Source organism: Topomyia yanbarensis, chromosome 3 (assembly GCF_030247195.1).
Source record: "Topomyia yanbarensis strain Yona2022 chromosome 3, ASM3024719v1, whole genome shotgun sequence".
NCBI lineage: Eukaryota > Metazoa > Arthropoda > Insecta > Diptera > Culicidae > Topomyia > Topomyia yanbarensis.
Window position 1 is genome coordinate 321,309,555 of NC_080672.1, and position 19,816 is coordinate 321,329,370.

The 19,816-nt window shown below is 39.3% G+C and overlaps 1 protein-coding gene across 4 annotated transcripts in view; it reads right to left on the reverse strand.

Moving 5' to 3' along the window:
* Nucleotides 1–1,024: 1,024 nt before the first annotated feature.
* The window catches only part of LOC131688424 (uncharacterized), a 295,752-nt gene continuing 276,960 nt past the window's right edge, over nt 1,025–19,816 (reverse strand). For all 4 annotated transcript variants that reach the window (XM_058972630.1, XM_058972633.1, XM_058972631.1 and 1 more), the window contains one exon: nt 1,025–1,501. In XM_058972630.1, coding sequence (XP_058828613.1) covers nt 1,298–1,501 — 204 coding nt within the window. In that variant the 3' untranslated portion in view covers nt 1,025–1,297. The remainder of the gene's footprint in view (nt 1,502–19,816) is intronic.

The following is a 19,816-nucleotide window of genomic DNA, read 5'->3' on the forward strand; positions in this document are numbered from 1 at the left end:
AAAGTCTCTTTGCCACACTGGCCACCATCGACGGATCCGGAAGCATCCAAAGTCAGAATAACGGTTATATTGGTTTCTCGAAAATGGCTAGATTTGCTCAACTTAGTCTCAAATGAAAGGTGTTGCGTCCCCAGAAACTGATATTAAATTCCATCTCCATCCGACTTCCAGCACCGGAGTTACGGGTTGTGGAGTTCGATCACATAGAAAACTCCGATTCAAACCGATACCGCGATGAATGCAAAAAGGTGCTCTTATATATGCTTACCAAGTGTAATAAGAATGAAAGACATTTCCATAAAGTTATATTGTACGAACCAGCTATTAAATCATAGTTTGGAGAAATGAGAAAGGCACAATTGCACCTCTAGGTGGATTAAAACAGGTTTTTGTTCATGGTCCTGTTTTCGTAACGTAACGTAAGCACACCTGGGTTTGATTACCAACCCCGCACATGGAGTTAGAGATTTTTCCAAAAAGATTTTTCTAATCCGATAAAAGAGACGAATGATCTCAAGGTAAAACCTCTACAATTAAAATAAAAAGTTTTTCAGAAACACGTAAAAGGAAGCAGTTTTGGAATGTAAGTATTTCGAATGTGATAAACGCGGATTTTTTCGACAAAATGTGAGACTAATATATATTAAATTACAGTAAAAATGTTGGAAGAATCCAAAAACTATAGAATTTTGAATAAAAAATGGATTCGCATGAATTCCCGACTAAAAATTATAATTCGCGATTCTCAAGAGAGAGAGAGCATTACTTCGTACTCCTTATTCAATTGAACTGATATTCATGTTAAAATTCTTTGTCAAAAATAAATGTGGTCAGTTGAAACCAAATAATCTATGTGAACATAACCAATAATTTTCTCCCAATTATTATTGACGATCAAAAAGCATTACCACAACAAAAAGAGATTTCCCTTCTCCTACCGATGTGAAACCGACAGAGCTTACAAAGCTCTTGCGAAAGCTTACCGATGTTCGTTTCCAATGCAACACGTAAAAGACCCCTCTCATTTCCAACTGAAATAGCATGTTCAAGATCCGGCTTATCACATAATAAATACATTCTAGTAAAATTTGTCTACAAAGCTAAAACAAAACAGTGGCCGCCGACTGTCCGTCCATCGCGTCGAATAAAAATATGGAAGGACGAACATAGGCTGAACCTACTGCTGGAAAGCACAACACAGCACCGATGGCATCTATAGATGAAAACAATGGTTGGGCAGTTCGAAACGGGAGGAGCACACCCCCGACACAGCAGCCTTCGTCCTGGACAGGAACCGTCAAATCATGCTGCCAAACATCCGCTTGCCTCGGGTCAGTATCAGGCTGACCACCATCACGGACAGCAGGAAGAACACCACACTAAGGAAGTAGAAGAACCATCGGCACCGGGTACGGAATTGCTTTTCCTTTTTCATCTTGACCCGCAGCTGCTCGGCGCGCGGCAGATCCAGCGTAAAGTCCGACTCCGGCCGGGTTGAGGGCTGTAAATGGGAGAAAGAAAAAAATTGGAATCAATAAACTATTGGTTTAAAAATGTGGTTGTACTTTGTAAAATAAGTTTGGTCAAATTAATTCAAAATATGAGAAAGGTTACACAAAATAGTGAAGGATAAGCATTCCCCGAAACGATCCAGTGCCAGTAGCTAAACTTCGTCAATAGATAATAAGTCACTATAGTTAGAGGAAATATGAGAAATTCTAGTCACCGCCAGAATCATAACCTTCCGAAATTGGCTAGAATTGATATTAGTTCAACCCTTAAATGCATGATTTTCCTAAAGAGGGATACGAACACGATATATACCTTTATATTACTAAATTCAAAATATTTTCAAATAAGAGCAGTATACCTCAGAAAGTGCAAGAATTTTAGGGACAAAAGAATTGGCATCGAATTTCGTGATTTTATACTATCTAAGTATACTATCTAAAGTAAACAAACGGTTGGGTAGCAATGTGTAGATTTTTTTCGCTGATTTTATCTCGGTGTCCTAAATTAAACGTGGACAGTCTTTAAGCACCGATGATGCAGAGATGAAGGTTAAATTCCCCTTTATGGCCGAGATATGGCAATGGCAGCAAAAAGGGACCTGTTCGATAGTTGGTCTCGTAACTTCGGATCAGCTGTCTCCAATACCATCTATATTTAGTTTGAAAAGTTTTCGCAATATTTTGGTCGACAGTTATACGGTGGCCCAACTGGAATGTAGTTTTCCTCATCCTTACCGGGTAGACATTTAACAGAATTCTCGTGGCTTTCTCAGCTGGCTTACCAACTATAGCACCAGCACTTGGCAGTAAAAATGAAAAACGGTCGTTCAAAGTAAAACTTAACCATTTACGAAATCGAAAACGATAAACTTGGCTGTGAGTATCTGATCGCGACAAACGATTGGCTTGGACTGACTTGGCATGGCCGGACCTGAACTGTGTGACCAGCGGAGATAAACTTCACTGCTAGAGACAGCGCGCCCCGTCGTTTGGCATTTAACATGGCAACCTTCTTGCTTTGCTCCGCACATTAATTGCCGGGGTTTAGCATGCCAATTGGTTAGCCACAAATCGGATAGTTCTTACAGTTGTGTAATGTAGCTTCATTTTTACTTGCCGTAAGTCGGAATTGGGAAACTTATTAGTTGTTTCCTATGGGGAGTATTGAATAAACAGATCCGAATGAACTCGGTTTAGTGATTCAGAACGTCCCAGTAAACGTTACTCGATCAGAATGAAATAACAAGTGTAATAAATAAGGTCTCGTTAGTAGTTAAAATAAGAGAGCTTTCAGGCTATGTATCAGTGGTTTTCAACCGGGGGTAAATTCACCCCCAGTGGTAAATTAAACGATTGTTGGGGGTGAATTGTGCGGGACAAATTTTAACTTGTTATCCAAACATTCCCGTCGGCTGTTTGTCTTTATATATTGTTTCAGTATGTCAAGAATTGAGATGCTTACTGAGAGTGCCCTGGAACAGGTTTCTTATAGTAAAATTGTAGCATTCATCCAATTGAAAATCTATTTGCCTTTCTCCATAGAAAGGTGTTGCAATTGCTCTGAAAACCGACTTTTTAACGGAGGCCCAGAGGGCCGAGTGACATATACCATTCGATTCAGTTCGTCAAGTTTGGCAAATGTCTTTTTTGTAAGGTTAAAAAAGCTTCAAAAGCCTGGCCTATAGTGTATTGGCACGACTCACGTTCGTGCCTAACCACTAAAAACATTCCTTACTTTTTACGCCCTTCTTCCCCACGGAACTACGTCATCGTATTACTTCGTGGGGGGGTTCGTTGTGCTTCCGTCGCACCTCTTTCTTCTACTCTATCTCAGAGCCTCGCTTGGTTCATGTGACACGACCTATGAGCTTTGATTTAACTCTCGGTTCCTCTCCTGCTTCTTGTCTCCATCCATTACGTCGCCGTTTAGCTCTCGTCCACGTGAGCGGTTTAGGTGCTGATTCATTGAACCATTTAGCTCGTGTTCCCGTGAGTCATTCAGCTTCAACCTTATCACGATCTACTTGGATAGTCCCCAACGATGAACTCACACTCCTCGGACCGATAGTTCCCCGACGGAGTAATTTCCCCCGACACCGATACCCGCTTCCTTGAGTCATTTAGCTCCCAGCTTTATTGAGATGAACTCGGATATAATCCTACTCCGACTGAGGGTTCCCCGGCAACGGAATTTCTCTTTGTACCGGTGTTTGTCTCGTGTCACGATTCTGTCGGGTAGTCCATTGCGGCAAATCTACCCTACCGTGAATTCCCCGGCGGTAGATTGCTCCGGACCCGATGTACTTTTCTGTGAGCCATTTAGCTCCCCGCTTCGTCGAATCGGTCTAGTCCCCGGCGGTGGAGCTAGCCTATTCAACGGGCCAGCCAGTAGGTGCTGAGGTCCATCCAGCGATTCCGGGTGGATCGTAGCTTCCGATCCACTGGCGCCCCAACGACCCTCTGCTAGCTATTCGACACGATCTACTCGGTCTAATCCCCGACGGTGGATATAGCCTACTCACGAGCTACCTGGTAGAGTGTCGAGGTCGGTCCGGCGATTCCGGTGAAGCCTGACGTTCGGTTCGCTGGCGCTCCGACGACCCGAGCCCGGTGCTACATCGCGTACTACTCAACTGGTCCCCGGCGGTGGACCCAGTCTACACCGTCGGTGAGTTTCCCGGCGGCGGAATTTCTCCCGAAATCCTATTTGTGGTTCCTCTGCGGCATTCTAATCAATGTCGTTACTTTGTTGGTCCCTTCGCCACTTCCTTTGAAGCTCGGAGAGTATACTCGTAACAACTCTGTTGACAGCGTTCCAGATATGCTCGTCGCGGCACATCTCTTCGACGATATTGCCCACTGTTATATCAGGCATACCCCTTCGGACTTCTTCGAATTTGGGGCATTCGAAGACCATGTATTCCGGTGTCTTACACGTTCACACACTCCGGGCAAAGGGGTGACGAAGCGTGTCCAAACCGATGTAGGTATTTCCGGAAGCATCCATGCCCGGACAAAAACTGCGTCAGATGGAACTTCACCTCTCCATGCTTCCTGTGTACCCAAGTAGACACATTTGGGATGAGTCGATGGGTCCACCTTCCTTTCTCCGCGTTATCCCACTCTTGCTTCCACTTAGCCAACGAGTCCACTCGAAGCAGTCTCCTTGCATTACGTTCATTTCTCCGCTGGTAGCATTCTACGTCCTCAGCCAGAGTGATGCAGATGGGAATCATCCCGGCAATTACGCATACCGCCTTCGACGATATCGTTCTGTACGCACTTGCGACACGAACAGCCATTAGGCGAAAAGTGCTTGTCAACTTCGTCCGGTTCCGCTTTGAGTTCAGCGCAGCAGCCCAGGCCGGTGCGCCATATCTCAGGGTTGAGGATGAGACATTCGCCAGGAGACGTCTCGTGCTGCTTCTTACCCCTCCGTGATTCGGCATGATCCTTGCCAATGCGCTAGTTGTCCTCGCAGCCTTCTCACATACATAGTCGACAGCGCTGCGGCGATGGTCCCCCAGCTAGCACTGTTGAACGCGTTCTTCACGTCTTTCATGACCACGGCGCAGTAGCGGTTTTCCCTTCTCTTTTGCTTCGACGCTTTCTCCGCGCTCTCGTCGACTGCGGATGGCGTCCACAGTCGATATCCCTTTCCGGAACCCGAACTGCCTCTGCGATAGTCCGTTCTCACTTTCAGCGTAGGTCGTCAGCCTGTTGAGGATGACCCTTTCCAGAGGTTTACCAAGAGTATCCAGCAGGCATATAGGTCGATACGATGCTGAATCTCGTGGTGGTTTCACTGGTTTTGGCAGCAACACCAGCTTCTGGATCTTCCATTTATCCGGGAAGTAGCCATCGTCCAGGCATTTCTGTAGGACTATCCTGAACATGTCCGGAAACACCAGGATCGCAGTCTTCAGTGCCACGTTGGGGATACCATCCGGTCCGGGAGCTTTCTTCGCTTTCAGCCCTTTTGCCACTATAAGGAGCTCGTCGTTGGAAACCCGATTGTCACCTGCATTTCCACCATCTGCATCAGCGTACGGTGTAGGCGGCCATGCGGTTAGGTCGTGCTTCGGGAAAAGGCCCTCCCGGATGTCTGTGTGTGTGCGTGTGTATGTATGTATGTGACCAAAAATAAGCACATCAGTTACTCAGGAATGGCTGAACCGATTTTTTCAAACTTAATCTCAAATGAAAGGTACAACGTTCCCATAGGTTGTTATTGAATTTAATTAAATTCCGACTTCTGGTTCCGGAGTTACGGGTTGAAGAGTGAGGACACACAGCAAATTCACATTTTTGCCTTTCTCCTATAGAAAGGTTATGCAATCACTCTAAACATCGTGAACTTAATAATTTTTTTTGTTCTGTATTTTAACAGGGGCGTAATTAGGGGAATACGGTGAGGGGTACCCACTCTCCCCCACATCACTCACCACCTTTTCCTAAACCGTCCTTCCTCATCATGTACCTCCCTACCCGAATTAAATTTTCTAGTTCCTCCAGAATAAATTGTGGGTCTGAAAAACCAGTGAAAAAATTGGTTTGAAATGATTTTGAGTTGAGAAACTAAATTTCTTAACAAGTTGAAAATTTTTAGTGGGGTCCAAACTCTAGAACTCTCCTCCTGGATCCGCCGCTGATTTCAAGTGTTTCAGCGTCGACACATAGCAACTCAAGTTCGAAGCTGTCGATTCATTGTACGTATGTGTAAATCGAACTGAATATGTAATATACATTTCCACCATTCTATTAAACATACCCAGCCATGGAATCGTAGTTTGGATAAATGAGAAAGGCACAATTGCACCACCAGGTGGATTAAAACGGTTTTTTACAGGGTAATAGGGTTACCATTTTTGGTAAGGTTTTCACCCGGAAATTTTTATCGACCTGGAATAGGTTTTTATAGAATCACTTTGAAGCTATCTGACCTATCTGCTGAGTTTAAATTGGACAAGTATAAACTCTTTCACTTTTTTTGTAACTCGTCGAAGTATCAATCACCAATATTGACTCACATTGACCGTTTGTTGTTTTATTTTGGCGAAGCATGATGCACACCACTATTTTGAGCTTTTCTTATTAGCTGTAAATTTATCGTAAATCCAAAAGCACTGACCACTCACGCTGTGGAGGAGCAACCGAACAACCATTGCTCTCTGCCACAGCTAAGTACCGTGCGGTGTCTTCCAAAATTTTTCCTGGGCAAACAATATTCGGTTATTCGTCATCACAGTCGCTAAGAAGGTTCCAACAAAGTAGCAAATCTTTTCTACCTGGCCCACAGTTAAGGTCCGCTTCTGGAGCAGTCAACATTAATACCGGAGGAACTCATTTGAACATGTTGAGTTAAAATTATTCATCGTATCACTATACTCGGCAAAATAGATGCAAAACCCGGAGAACATGAGATCCTCTCCAAAAACTGGAGTGTCCGGGTCAAAACCGGAGGGGTAGCAACCCTACAGGGTAATGATGGTAAACAATTTTCAGAAAGGGGTACATTATGGGGATCAATATTCGGAAAGGGGTACATGGAACGAAAAAAGTTTAAAACCACTGCTATATATTATATTGAAATAACGACTTGTTAAGGTTATCTGAACTACAGTATTCACACATGTATATTAGATTCAATTATAGACTATCAACGGTAGTATCAGCTGTGTTGTAATATATATATATATATATATATATATATATATATATATATATATATATATATATATATATATATATATATATATATATATATATATATATATATATATATATATATATATATATATATATATATATATATATATATATATATATATATATATATATATATATATATATATATATATATATATATATATATATATATATATATATATATATATAAATTTTAAATCGTTTAGTTGCCCTACACACTGATATAAAATATTCGTAATTCTGCTATGAAGAGATTCTAGCAAATAACACAAATCGACTTTCTTAGGTGTATGAAAAAACCATTTCATCAATAGATTCAAGTATCCGAAAACTTCGCTTTTGTTACGAAAAAATTATACATTCTGATGACACCGAATTGGAACATCTGACATATGACACAAGTGAAACATTAGATTCTTAACGATAGCACCAGTCTACCTTCTCATCTCATACAGAAAAGAATAGAATAGAACAATTTTATTCGAAAAGATCGGCATCGCACTTTAGCATGTGATAGAATGGGTTTTTCCTTTTCATTTGAAAGTAAAATTAAAATATTCTGTTGGGGGCTCCAGAACAACTTTTTATTTTAAAGTTTTTCTGTTTGTTTGTAGTACTACAGACATTCAAATATTACCAAAAGTGAGAATCTAATGAACAATTTAATTGTCTACAATTGTAAAAAATTAGAACTCGATCTAAAATCGCCAGAGAAAGCTATTGAAATTTTATTAAAGTTTCCAGATTTGCACAAGGCCTACTGGTTAAGAAGTCGATTTCCAAAAACCTTTTCTTTTGTAAAAAAAACCTGTCGTATTTTAACAGTGTGTGTAGAACAACTTGAAAGCTAATAATCTGGAGTATGCTTGATGTAATCTTGAATCAACCTCCTTTCTCGTCAGCATCTTATGGCATCATTTGGCTTAAATTTAAACTTAATATTTGATCAAACTCGATTCGATATTTAGTCATTTGATTTGATTTCGATTGAGAATCCTGATTGACAGTTTCATGAAGGACAAAAACATGTTCAAATTTGTTAACTTTTAGAATAAATTCGAGGGCTTCTGTGCATCGAACGATACTGCTGCCAGGTATTTCTTGTACTCAAATCACACGTTGTTTCAAAAGGAATACATTTCACATAACTTAGGAATAAGGTGTCAAAGCCTATTGTGTCTTTAAGAAGTAGAGAAATAAAGGTTTTGATTTTACGAAGATATCGATCTCATTATAAAAGTAGATATAGAAAGTATAACATTTACCCGAAAGACGTGTTGTTGTTATTGTCTCCAGATTCTGAACTGAACTGGCAACTCTGTCTTCTTGATATGTAGTTTTCGCTCTTATCCCATATTATGAGCAGGGTTACCACATATACAGGTTATTCTGTATTTTAAATATTTTTCAAGATAATTTACGACCAAGATTCTGTATATACGGCTGAATGTTGTTGGCTCGAATCAAAACTTGTCGAAAGTAAACAAAGTTCATTTCATATCGTCAACCTGGCGCCCAGGTGGTGAAATCAACGGGGTGCTGGAGCGTTGCCAAAAAATTTTTATTTCCAGATTAAATTTTACTAAACTTCCCAGTTTAACTCAACCGGAATGCTGGCTGGTTCTAATTCGTATTCCGGCTCCGGTGACACAACCGATTCAAGATAGAATGTTTAAGGGGTACCATTTCGATGCGGCTTAGCCGCATAACCAGGGCCTAGGAACTGAAGCGGCGCAAAGCCGCTGAGGATCCGCCGGGCGAGGTGGCCACCGACCGGCCGTCGGAAGCAAGCGAACCTGTGATCCACTCGTTTGCCCGGCTTACTCAAACATAGGGGCTATCCCTAGTTTAAGTCCGACTGAGCGGTAGCGAAGTCGGACAGCACGCGCAAAAGCGATGTGGCGTAGCCACATTGGGTGGTGGACACAAAATAAAATTGGCAACGCTAGCAAAATGTAAACACAAATGAACACTCCGGATGAACCTATCGTCAATTGACATTTCGACGAGTTTTGATTCGAGCCAATAATATGGATACAGATTTTACAGATTTTCGGTGTAGGTTAGTACACTAAAAAAATATATCATGTTACTTCTACATGAATTCATATGTGATTCTCATCCACTGCACTTTTCACGTAAACTCTATAGGGTGATCCGGTATATTAGGGACCATGCATAAATGACGTAGCATTTTGGGGGGTAGGGATGGTATACCAAATTTGTGACAAAGTGTGACGAGGGGGAGGGTAGGGTCAGAAGTTGTGCGACGTAGCATTAAGTTTAAAACCCATTGTTTTGAGAAAACAATTTAATGATCCTCCATTTCCAAAAGAAATGAGTTTAAATTCAAACAAGTTACTTTTGATGTGGTTATTCATGAGGTAAATTTTACGATTCGCGAAATTACAAGTTCGCAAAAATACGAAAAGATTTTGTATGCGGATTTAACTTGCTACATTAGTTGGCTAATGTTGCTAACTAGTAGAATTAGTTTCGAAGCTGAATTAAATTTTCACTTCAGATTCAACCAAACAAAATTTAGTAATTTAGATCAACGTACGGTTCTTAGAATCATTGCCAGCTGCACGATTGTGAACTGAGAGAACTTGTCTTCATGCTCCCCTTAACATATAAAATTCAAAACAAAACTATCAACACTATATTTGTTATGAAATGGGCTTATTTTGCACGCAATTTGCTGTTATAATGAAAATGTTGATAAAAGTCGTCAAACATTTTGAAAGGACATGTATTTAAAATAACTGAAAAACATATGTAATTTTTTTTAATCGCCCGGGCGCGTTGCATGGGACGAGGGGGAGGGGGTAGGTAAATGCTACGTTATTTACGAGGGGGAGGTTAGAATTTTGTGACCAAATGCTACGAGGGGGGAGGGAGGGGTCAAAAATCGCCGAAAAAAAGCTACGTCATTTGTGTACGGCCCCTTAGAGTCAGTTTCAATATCTGATTCATCATGTAAAAGTTAAATGATGTTTACATAATTTTCAACAAAAAATCAAGTAGAATTAACATGAAACCGAACATAATAATAACATGAAATGAAACGTGATTATTACATGAATACAAAATATAATAATTAGATAACATAAAACGTAGAAATTACATGAAGCCAAACGTAGCAATTACATGACACAGCTTGTACATTTTATGAAATTTTATAATATTTAGTTTATTATTTCAATGGAGATGTTCGATTATTTTTCGTTGTAAGTAATGAAAGCAGCATATAGTAAATGAAGAAAAATCGTATTTATTATCTTTAAACTTTAAATCTTGTGTGCTGCCTCCTGGGATTTTAGCTTTTCCACAATAAACTCTCCAACTTCGTGGTGCGATTCGATGAGCACCTGGATGTGTGTTTAACAGAATATTCGCGATAGGTTACGGGCGTGTGGATTCCGCGAATGACTGCATCGATCGACCACTTCCCTCACCGTGGTGCGGGAAGCTTCCGTCGATTCCGTTTAATTCATCCATTACTGCGAGAGCTTCACTGGTAAAAAACGCGACATATGAAAATTTACGTCCACTTTTGTTCACAGCCTACTTCAATCTCTTTGAGTAATATTTCTGAAATTTATGCATACTACATATAATATACTTTCTACATTTTGAGCGACATGAAATTATATAACAAGTAAGTTATACTTACAGCGACATACTTGCGGTGTCAATCACATAAAGCCTACATGGTTACAATATGATGATTATAGGAATCACATGATGTATGTTGGAATTCAAAAAATATCCATTTACGTGGTTATTCACATGAATTTAAAGTGATTTATTTTTTGAGTGTAGAGAACCCAGCTCATCAGTATTTCATATAACGCTTAAAAAGCATCCTATGCAGCTCAGAACTTATGTACCCGCTGAAGGCTAATTAACATTTCGGAAAACGTGTCATGGTATTTGGGTCCCTGTGTATTTTAAATGGATCTCGGGATTTCAAATCCCATGACGGGAAATGAGTGTACACAAAAATGACAGTTCCATATCAACATTTGAATAGGGCTAATAAGATTTGTAAACACTCTTTTGTTTTACTGATTTCACTTAATTTGTTATAATTTAAACACAGAAGACATTTGAAATTGATTCTATCAAGGGCAAAGATGTTGATTCATGTGTATCTTTCAAGAAATTCAACACGACGGCGAAATAATGAGCGAAATAAGTTTGTTTACAAAAATCTCATTAGCCCTTTTGAAGAATTGATATTGAGTTCTCATGAAGTGTAAACCCAACCGCGGGAAACATCACGGGATTTTAAAACTCTCCACACAGAAATCCGTCCGGGAACAATTCAACACAAATTGTTTCTGACGGGGAAAATTGTATTTTTATTAGGTGTAAAATTCAGTGCTATTTTGATACTGTTTGTGTTTTTTAGAAGCAGCAGAATTTTTGTTTTGACAGTATGGAGGAAAATTTTCCTTGATCAAATCTCGACACAAATCCCGTGACCCATTTCCCGAACTGTAAACTAGCCTTAAGGCATGGAACAGAAACGCCAAATTTTGATATCATTTGCTCTCCAGATAAAGATCAATCTGATTGTTATATTTGTGATCAGTTACAGATTTTCGATTCAGAATTTTTCTCCCGCGATACAGATTTCCAGATTTTTCACGAAAAAATACTGATTTCAATGTGGCAACCCTGATACCAAGGTACTGCGTATCAGAGAGCAGTAGAACATTTCGATTGTATGTACAGATCATTGAAATCTGAAGCACTGCTTCGCAAGAAACCGAGAGTCCCGAAAGCTTGGACAGCTGTTGTAAATGTTTTTATAACAAGATTTATATAAAAAACTAGTCACAGAGCTTAATAGTAACGTTAGGTATACAAAGTTTCATAGACTATAAACCGGCTATAAACTCATTGATAAAGCAAAAACCAACGTAATAAACAATGTTTATAACTTCCATGAAACCGATTGAACTTGTGGTTACTGCAATAAAACAATAAATTTGTTTAGAACCGAATAGCATTCGATTTGTCACTTGGGACACGCTCCCTCTCCCAACTGTCACGGCTCTTTCTAATTTGTAATTAGTAGTTGCTACAAGCGAAATGACACAGAGAATCATTAACTATAAAACTTTGGAGTAGCTTTCCATCCTCAATGTTCATGTTTCGATAACTCTAAATTTTGAAGTGCCAATAAAGATTGAGAAAGGAAGCCATATTTGACTTGAAACTGATCTGGATCAGTTGTCTTTTTGACAGAAGTTTCCTAGAACAAAATTTTCTTCCGCGAAATTTCATCTTTTAATATTTTTGACATAAGCTCTAAAAAAACTTATAGTTCAAGATCTGTATGACATTCCATGAAAAATACGTGGCAAATGCAGTTTTAATTTTTTGCTTTGGACACAAGACCTAACAAAAGGTATTTTTTTTAGTATTTCGGATTCTCTTCGTTAGTAACTAACACCAACTTAATGCTTGTTAGATAAGTCTAAACCAGCGCCAATTTGACATCGGGCTGCAGCTATCTATGGTTCCTTCAAATATTGAGGCTCGGTGCTTGGGGTGTTGAATATAGTCTGAATAAATTTTTATCATCAGCTATAATGAGAGCTTTATTTTGTCAATCATGCTCGCGATATAAATTATACTCAATATAAGCATTTTACATATCCCAAAATTAAATGCTGAGCTGTTGGAAGCTGCTTCTGGAAGACCTTCGGTAATATTCATTCTTTTTATTCAAGATTATTTTTTATTCAATTCTTTAAAAAAACTCGGAACTTGGCTTACCCGTGCTGCGATCCATTTCGCAACGCAATAACATAAGAAAATACGCAACAGCTATATCATTGTTGTCAGAAATAAACTACAACCTTCAGAACAGATTTAACCAAACAATGAATTAATTTACTCAATGACAGCACTAAAATATAGTAAGCAACTTCTAAATATTATGTCAAACCAATGATTGTGCTGCCTCCTGCTTATCACACTCGCCTCATGATTGGGTTACTGATCAAAACAAAAACGGTAGGTAGCCTTGGCGAATCAAAGACATCGAAAGAATTAAAAATAGCAGTTTAATTATGGTACCACAACACTGGCACATCTTTTTCGTATGATTATTACATAACAAAAGCTGTTGCAAAGATTTAATTCAGTAACAATATGATCGATCATCCGGAATCCGCAAGGGCAGCGGGCAACACATAACAGAAAATTAATCAGATCGAACGAACCGATAGAGCTATCCAATTAATTCCAGCACCGGTAAACGGCTTAAATCTGATGGCGTGGAATCAAATTAGTTTCGACACACGTCGCCAAATTAGTAAACACGGCTTACTAATGAAAATTGGATGCCACAGAGTGTGGAATCTTCCTCATGGGCTGGCGCATAATTTATTAATAATACTGACCGGACAACAATTTATACAGAAAATCGGACTCGTGTTTGTAGGTGTGGAGGAAATGTGATCGTGTTCTAATAGATAAACAACAACTTTTGATGGTAACCGTAAACAAAGAACCGGATGGTTCGGGTTTCAGGAAGCAGACATCAGAAAAGATTGTTTTTTTGGATACTTCAAATCAAACAGACAGAACGATAACTTTGATTCTATTCGGGTAATGCCTAATGAGGTATTTATATGAAGATCAGAGGCTGGCATTTTTTCTGACCCATAATTGTTTTATTTTGTCAGAAATTTGCGGATACCACAAGTTTTTGTTCTGGTGATGTAATTACGATTTCTACTAATTACTGATTCTAGAAGTATATGTATTATCACTTTGTGAATATGATTTGATGATGTATTTGGCAAAGTTGCAGAGCTTTTTTTTTCTTCTAAACAACTTTGGTGAAGACGCGATGCTTTCATCTTCAAATCCCTAGACTAAGAGTTACTGCTCGTTATCGTTGGAATACGAACAATTAGGCTGTTAGAAATGACACAACATTTCTTTAAGGACATCGTGAAGAAAGTCACAAGCTGGTAGCTAAATTGGATGATTCTTCTTTTTATTCCATCATCAATGTATGGGCGAGCCCGCGTGCAAAACTTGACGTCTATGGTGACCCCATGCGCATGGACATCACAAACATAAATCACTCTGCTCACGACCTAGGGTTTACGTGGTGATGTTGAGCGGGAGACAGCGATTCCTTCTACTGCTGCTGCTGCTGATGCGACGTGCAGTCACTCCTGATCGCGCCTAATGTACGACGATAGCGTTCACCGCCGATTCGTGGACTGTCGGCGGGGTACTACCGCCGAATCTCCCGGTCGTCACCGGTAATGCGGTAATACTGGTAATGCGTTTCGGTAGTCGAATGGTCCTGCCAAGGCGCGGGTCAAGAGTGGTTACCAACGAGGAGATGTGATGCTTTTGTACGTTCGACGGCTGCCACGAACCTGTGAAATAGATTGCCGCTGCACGGGAACAAATAAGCACAAACACATTTTTTTGGTAACCAAAACAACGGGTTTACCTTAAAATCTTCTTCGGGGCGCACACAAGAATCGCCAAGCTAATTGGGTTGCACTATCAATTGCTATTCTGTTAGGGAAGGGAAACTGATTATAAGACTTGGTGAAACTTTTAAGGTCGAATTTAATTACCACGCTGAGCACCTCACGGCGCGAACAAATGACGAACCACTCTTGTCTCTTTCACTGATTAGTTCAAAGTGGTTTATTGGGTTTTGAGAATCCACAGATTAACCGCGGTTTGAAGATCTTCGTTAGCGTGTCTAACGTATTTTCCACGAAGTGGACAATAGCGACATTCTCGAATTCGCAGTTCCAGTTTCCCCGGCTGCATAACAGCATCTCATTTCTACGGGTGGCTTCAATTGTGCCAGCCTGTTACTTTCCAGCAGGGTTGCCACTAATTTTCAAAGAAAATCTGGCAGTTCAAATAAAAATGTCTGGAAAAATCTGTCACTAGACAGCGACCTCAAAGTCATCGAAATTTGGCATACATTTTGGTCTTCATAGAACATTAACTTATTTTTGTTTTGGAAAATATGATCCAGATTTCCAAAAATTGTGTGTAAAAATCTCTATAATTTAAAAATCTGGTAGAATGAGAGGTTTATCTTTTTGCTAGAAGCTCAAAAGAAACTCTAGCTGTGCCAGATACATCTGGCGTAATGGCATTCTCTCTGGGGTGTAACGTAGAATTCAGAATATCTGGAAAAACCTGCAAAATTTAAAAAAATCTGGCGAAATGTCTGGCTTGAACAAATGTCTGTTCAGTTAGGAAAAATCTGGAAGATTCCAGATAAATCTGGAACATTGGCAACGCTGTACCAGTCATCAGAGTGAAACAGACTCTTCACCGAAGGATGCAAGGGTTCGTGAACTCTTGATAAGGTCGATAGCCTTTTTCGGTAGCCAAATTAAACTCCCATCGGTAGCGACACTAGGCGAAGCAAACTACAAATTGGCGCGTGCGAAGAACGGTTGTAACTCAAGGGGATTATAGCAAGTTTATTTTAAAGAAGCATCTCTCGCGCTACTGTACTAGTTCGATTATATGAACGTGAGAAATATACATAATGAACAATTAAATATTAATATTACTAAACGAACCTAAATTAAATTATAATTACAGAACTATATACATTTATATATTTACAATAATGTCCCGAGTAAACGGAAAGCCCATAATACCCCATGCTCATGGGGCTTGACATGGGCGTTTGAAATTGGTTCAACCCATGAAAACACATTACCATGGTCCGGTAGATCACATATAAAATATCATATGTTGGTGTTTTTATGGGTTATTGAGACCATTTTATGGTATCTTGATGGTTGGGAATTTTGGCACGGACCATGTTTAAGGTCTTTTCAAGGGGCTGTGTGGTGTTTGAACCCATGAGTATTTGCTCGGGGTACTCGTTACATCAAAATCAAAACATTGCATTAGTGCGCAAGACTAAATCGTTTGTAACTTATCTCAGATTGCTTAGAAACTTTATCTTTGTATGTAAGCATGCTAGCACATGCAGATGAATTGATTCTCTTCGCGCAAAATTCTGATTCGTTTGAGTAATTTGTACCTTTTTATTTATCGAAACAAATGAAACACGTGGTAAAAAATCAGTCAGCTGTTTGTTGAACGATACACTTGTGTGCGTGCCTATATGCGAGAGGAATATAAAACGCAAAAAAACATATGGATTAAAACCTTCATTTACGAACTCTTTTTTTGCGTGATATAAACGTAATTTTTTTATAAACTGAATTCGAAATAACGAACTCTTTTTTTACCATCCAAGTTAGAAAAAATAGTTTGAGTTCGTATAGTACAGTGCAGTATGAAGTTGTATCATATTTGACATATTCTTACACTAGTAACAATTGAGGTTTTATGGTAGTTTTATAACCACCCATAAAACTTAGATTGCACTTGTAGCGTTCTATAAAACTTCATTTGTTAATATAATTATAATCGACTATTACTAATTATGATTATAATTACTAATTATAATTATAATCGACTATTACTAATAAAATTGGGAATAGATATAGTTGATGAGTATATGACGAAAATCGATGTCGGAATCCATTTTGAAAACCAAGATGGCGACTTTCGGTTTAGATAAATTCTCTACAACATCAACGGTTTATTCGGAATGCGATACGTATAGAGCAGATACAGGATAATACAGGGATTTTATCATCTAGAGAAAATTTTTCAATTATCCGGGTGTATAAAAAAAATCAACTAAAATGACTGATTATAGTACTAATTCGATCATCGCAATCAATAATTTTTTTCAGGGAATGGAGAGGGAGTATAGGGTTTAAGTAACAGTAATAGCAGAAATGGAATAAAAAATCCTTAGCGTAACAATGAGTTAAAATAAATATACCACTTTGCCCTGAGAGGAGCAATATACCATTTTTATCCTAAGAATGGTTTTAGAAAATATTTATCACAATAAAGAATAAATTTGTAATTTGGATTATTATTAACGATACACGATACGAAATCCGAGATGGCCACTTCCGGTTATCACAAAATAGTGAAAAACCATCGTCAGTATGGGTATCATTTAAAGGGGTGATCAGTAGACGTTTGAAATTGATAATTAATGCCATTTTGAAATCTAAGATGGCGACTTCCTATTACCAGAAAATATAGAAAACCATCATCAATATGGATATCATTTGAAAGGGGGTGGTCAGTAAACATCTGAAATCGATAATTACTTTGCTTTTGAAATCCGATATGGCGACTGCCGGTTACCACAAAATAGTAAAAATATGGGTGCGATCTGAAAGAGGGTGGTCAGCATGTAGCCATTATTAGCATACAGGATGTTATATGGCGTGTGTTATGATCTTACTCCCACTTACGATCCTTCCTGATTAGGACTGGAATATATGACAACATGATATGATATAAATAGATAACATTGCGTATCCCAGTTCAGTGTGCTAGTACGACAGCCACTTTTTTGAAGGCACCATTCACTTTGGTTGGTAGTTTTCCCAGCAAATCTTTTGCATAATTTCAATCATGATTATCTAGCAAATCATCTGATATTCTTCTTTTAGAGTTTAACAAAGTTTTATATCCATAAACCGGTGAGAAAACTGAATCCCTCGACAAGATATTGTACCTCGACGTAGTATGAGTTATTTTCCACCAAAGCTATTCTACGAAAACGAATAGCACAAATAGCAAAAATGTTTCTCTATGAAATCCTAATACTTCTAATCTCTTTTTTTGCATTATTTGCATGCAAGTTCTAGTATAAAAACTTTCACGTTTATATTATAGAACAGTCAAAATTTTAAATCTAAAACTAATCCACCACTCAAAAAAAAACTGTTCGAAATAATAAAACATTTGTACTTTGAAACTCCTATAAAAATAGTATGATACTGAACTTGCCCTGAAAAGTTTGGTAGATATAAATTATTAGTTGTTGGGTGTTGCTGCGACTGTCGTTGCTTCAGGGGTATTTATTATTTACGAACCTGTGATTAAAATAAATACCAATCAGTACTATCTTTTGGTCAGATGGCATTACTTTTTATTTGTCTAGAAGGATCGCTTTAGATCAGTTTCGCACCTTTTTGAAAACAAATCGAAACTGCAACCGCTCTAACATAACTTAATCTTCTCATTGACCAAAATCTTCGTCTAACCCCCGCCTTTCAGTAGGCAGCAACCCAGTTCAGTCTACCCGTACTTTAGAAATACCTAGAGAAGCATGTTGTCAGATTTTATAGTGATAAAAAGCGCATCACGTGCATCTGGAATATGAAACGCACGTGCCAATAAAACATAAGTAGCTATATAGTCTTATCACCCTAGGTCCCTACAAAATATTTTGACATTAGAAACGCGCGCGTGGCTCTGACTTCTGTGGACATCTTATAACATTTTAATAACTTTAATAAAATGGTATCAAAAAACCAATGTAATGAAACGTATATAAATCCAATTAAAAGACAAGAAAAAACGCTAAATCTCATGGTACTACATAGTTATTCAAATAACCTTAAGAAAAATTTGTTTTCAAAACAGATCCAACGTTGTAATAAATGGTGTTTTGAACTCCGCCAATGTTTAATCTATCTAGGAATCGACGTCGGCTTAAGCGGCCGGGAATCCGTCATCCGACGTAACCTTTTCTAATCCTTCGCTGGTGGTAAACATGAGAGATGATGCTACAAGGACAAGGATATCTTTGCAAAGGCACAACGCGAACGATTCTAACTTGAATGAGAAATTTTAGAAAGGTTGGCTATGTGACACCTTACTTACCTTACCGTTCAGGCTAGAGCCTTGTTGTTTCTTGCTGTATGCAGAAGCCGTCTCCACTCCACTCGGTCCATTGCTGCTTGTCGCCAGCCTCTCAGATTTCGAAGGGTCCACATGTCGTCCTCTATCTGGTCGATCCACCGTGCTCGCTGTGCGCCCCGTCTTCTTGTTCCTGTAGGGTCGCCCTCAAGAACCATCTTCACCGGGTCGTCGTCCGACATTCTTATGACATGTCCAGCCCACCGCCAACGTCCTATTTTTGCGGTATGCGCGATGGATGGTCCTTCCAGCAGCTGATGCAACTCATGGTTCATTCGCCTGCGCCACGTTCCGTTATCTATCTGCACACCACCATAGATGATACTCAACAGCCCTTCGAATTTTCGTTCGAAAACTCCGAGGGCGCGTTGGTCCTCTACGAGCGTAGTCCAGGTCTCTTGGCCGTAGAGGACCACCGGTCTAATCAGCGTCTTGTAGATAATCAACTTCGTGCGGCAGCGAATTTTGTTCGACCGGAACGTCCTCCGGTGTCCAAAGTAGGCACGATTTCCCGCCAAGATATGTCTCTGAATTTCTCTGCTGGTATCATTGTCGGTCGTTACCAGTGAGCCCAAATACACGAATTCGTCGACCATGTCGATTTCGTCACCGTCAATCAGAACTCGGGATGTGAGGTTCACATTAACGTCTCTAGAACCTCTTCCATTCATGTATTTTGACTTCGAAACGTTGATGGCAAGTCAAATCCTTCTGGCTTCAGTTTGCAGTCTGATGTACGTTTCCGACATCGCCTCAAAGTTTCG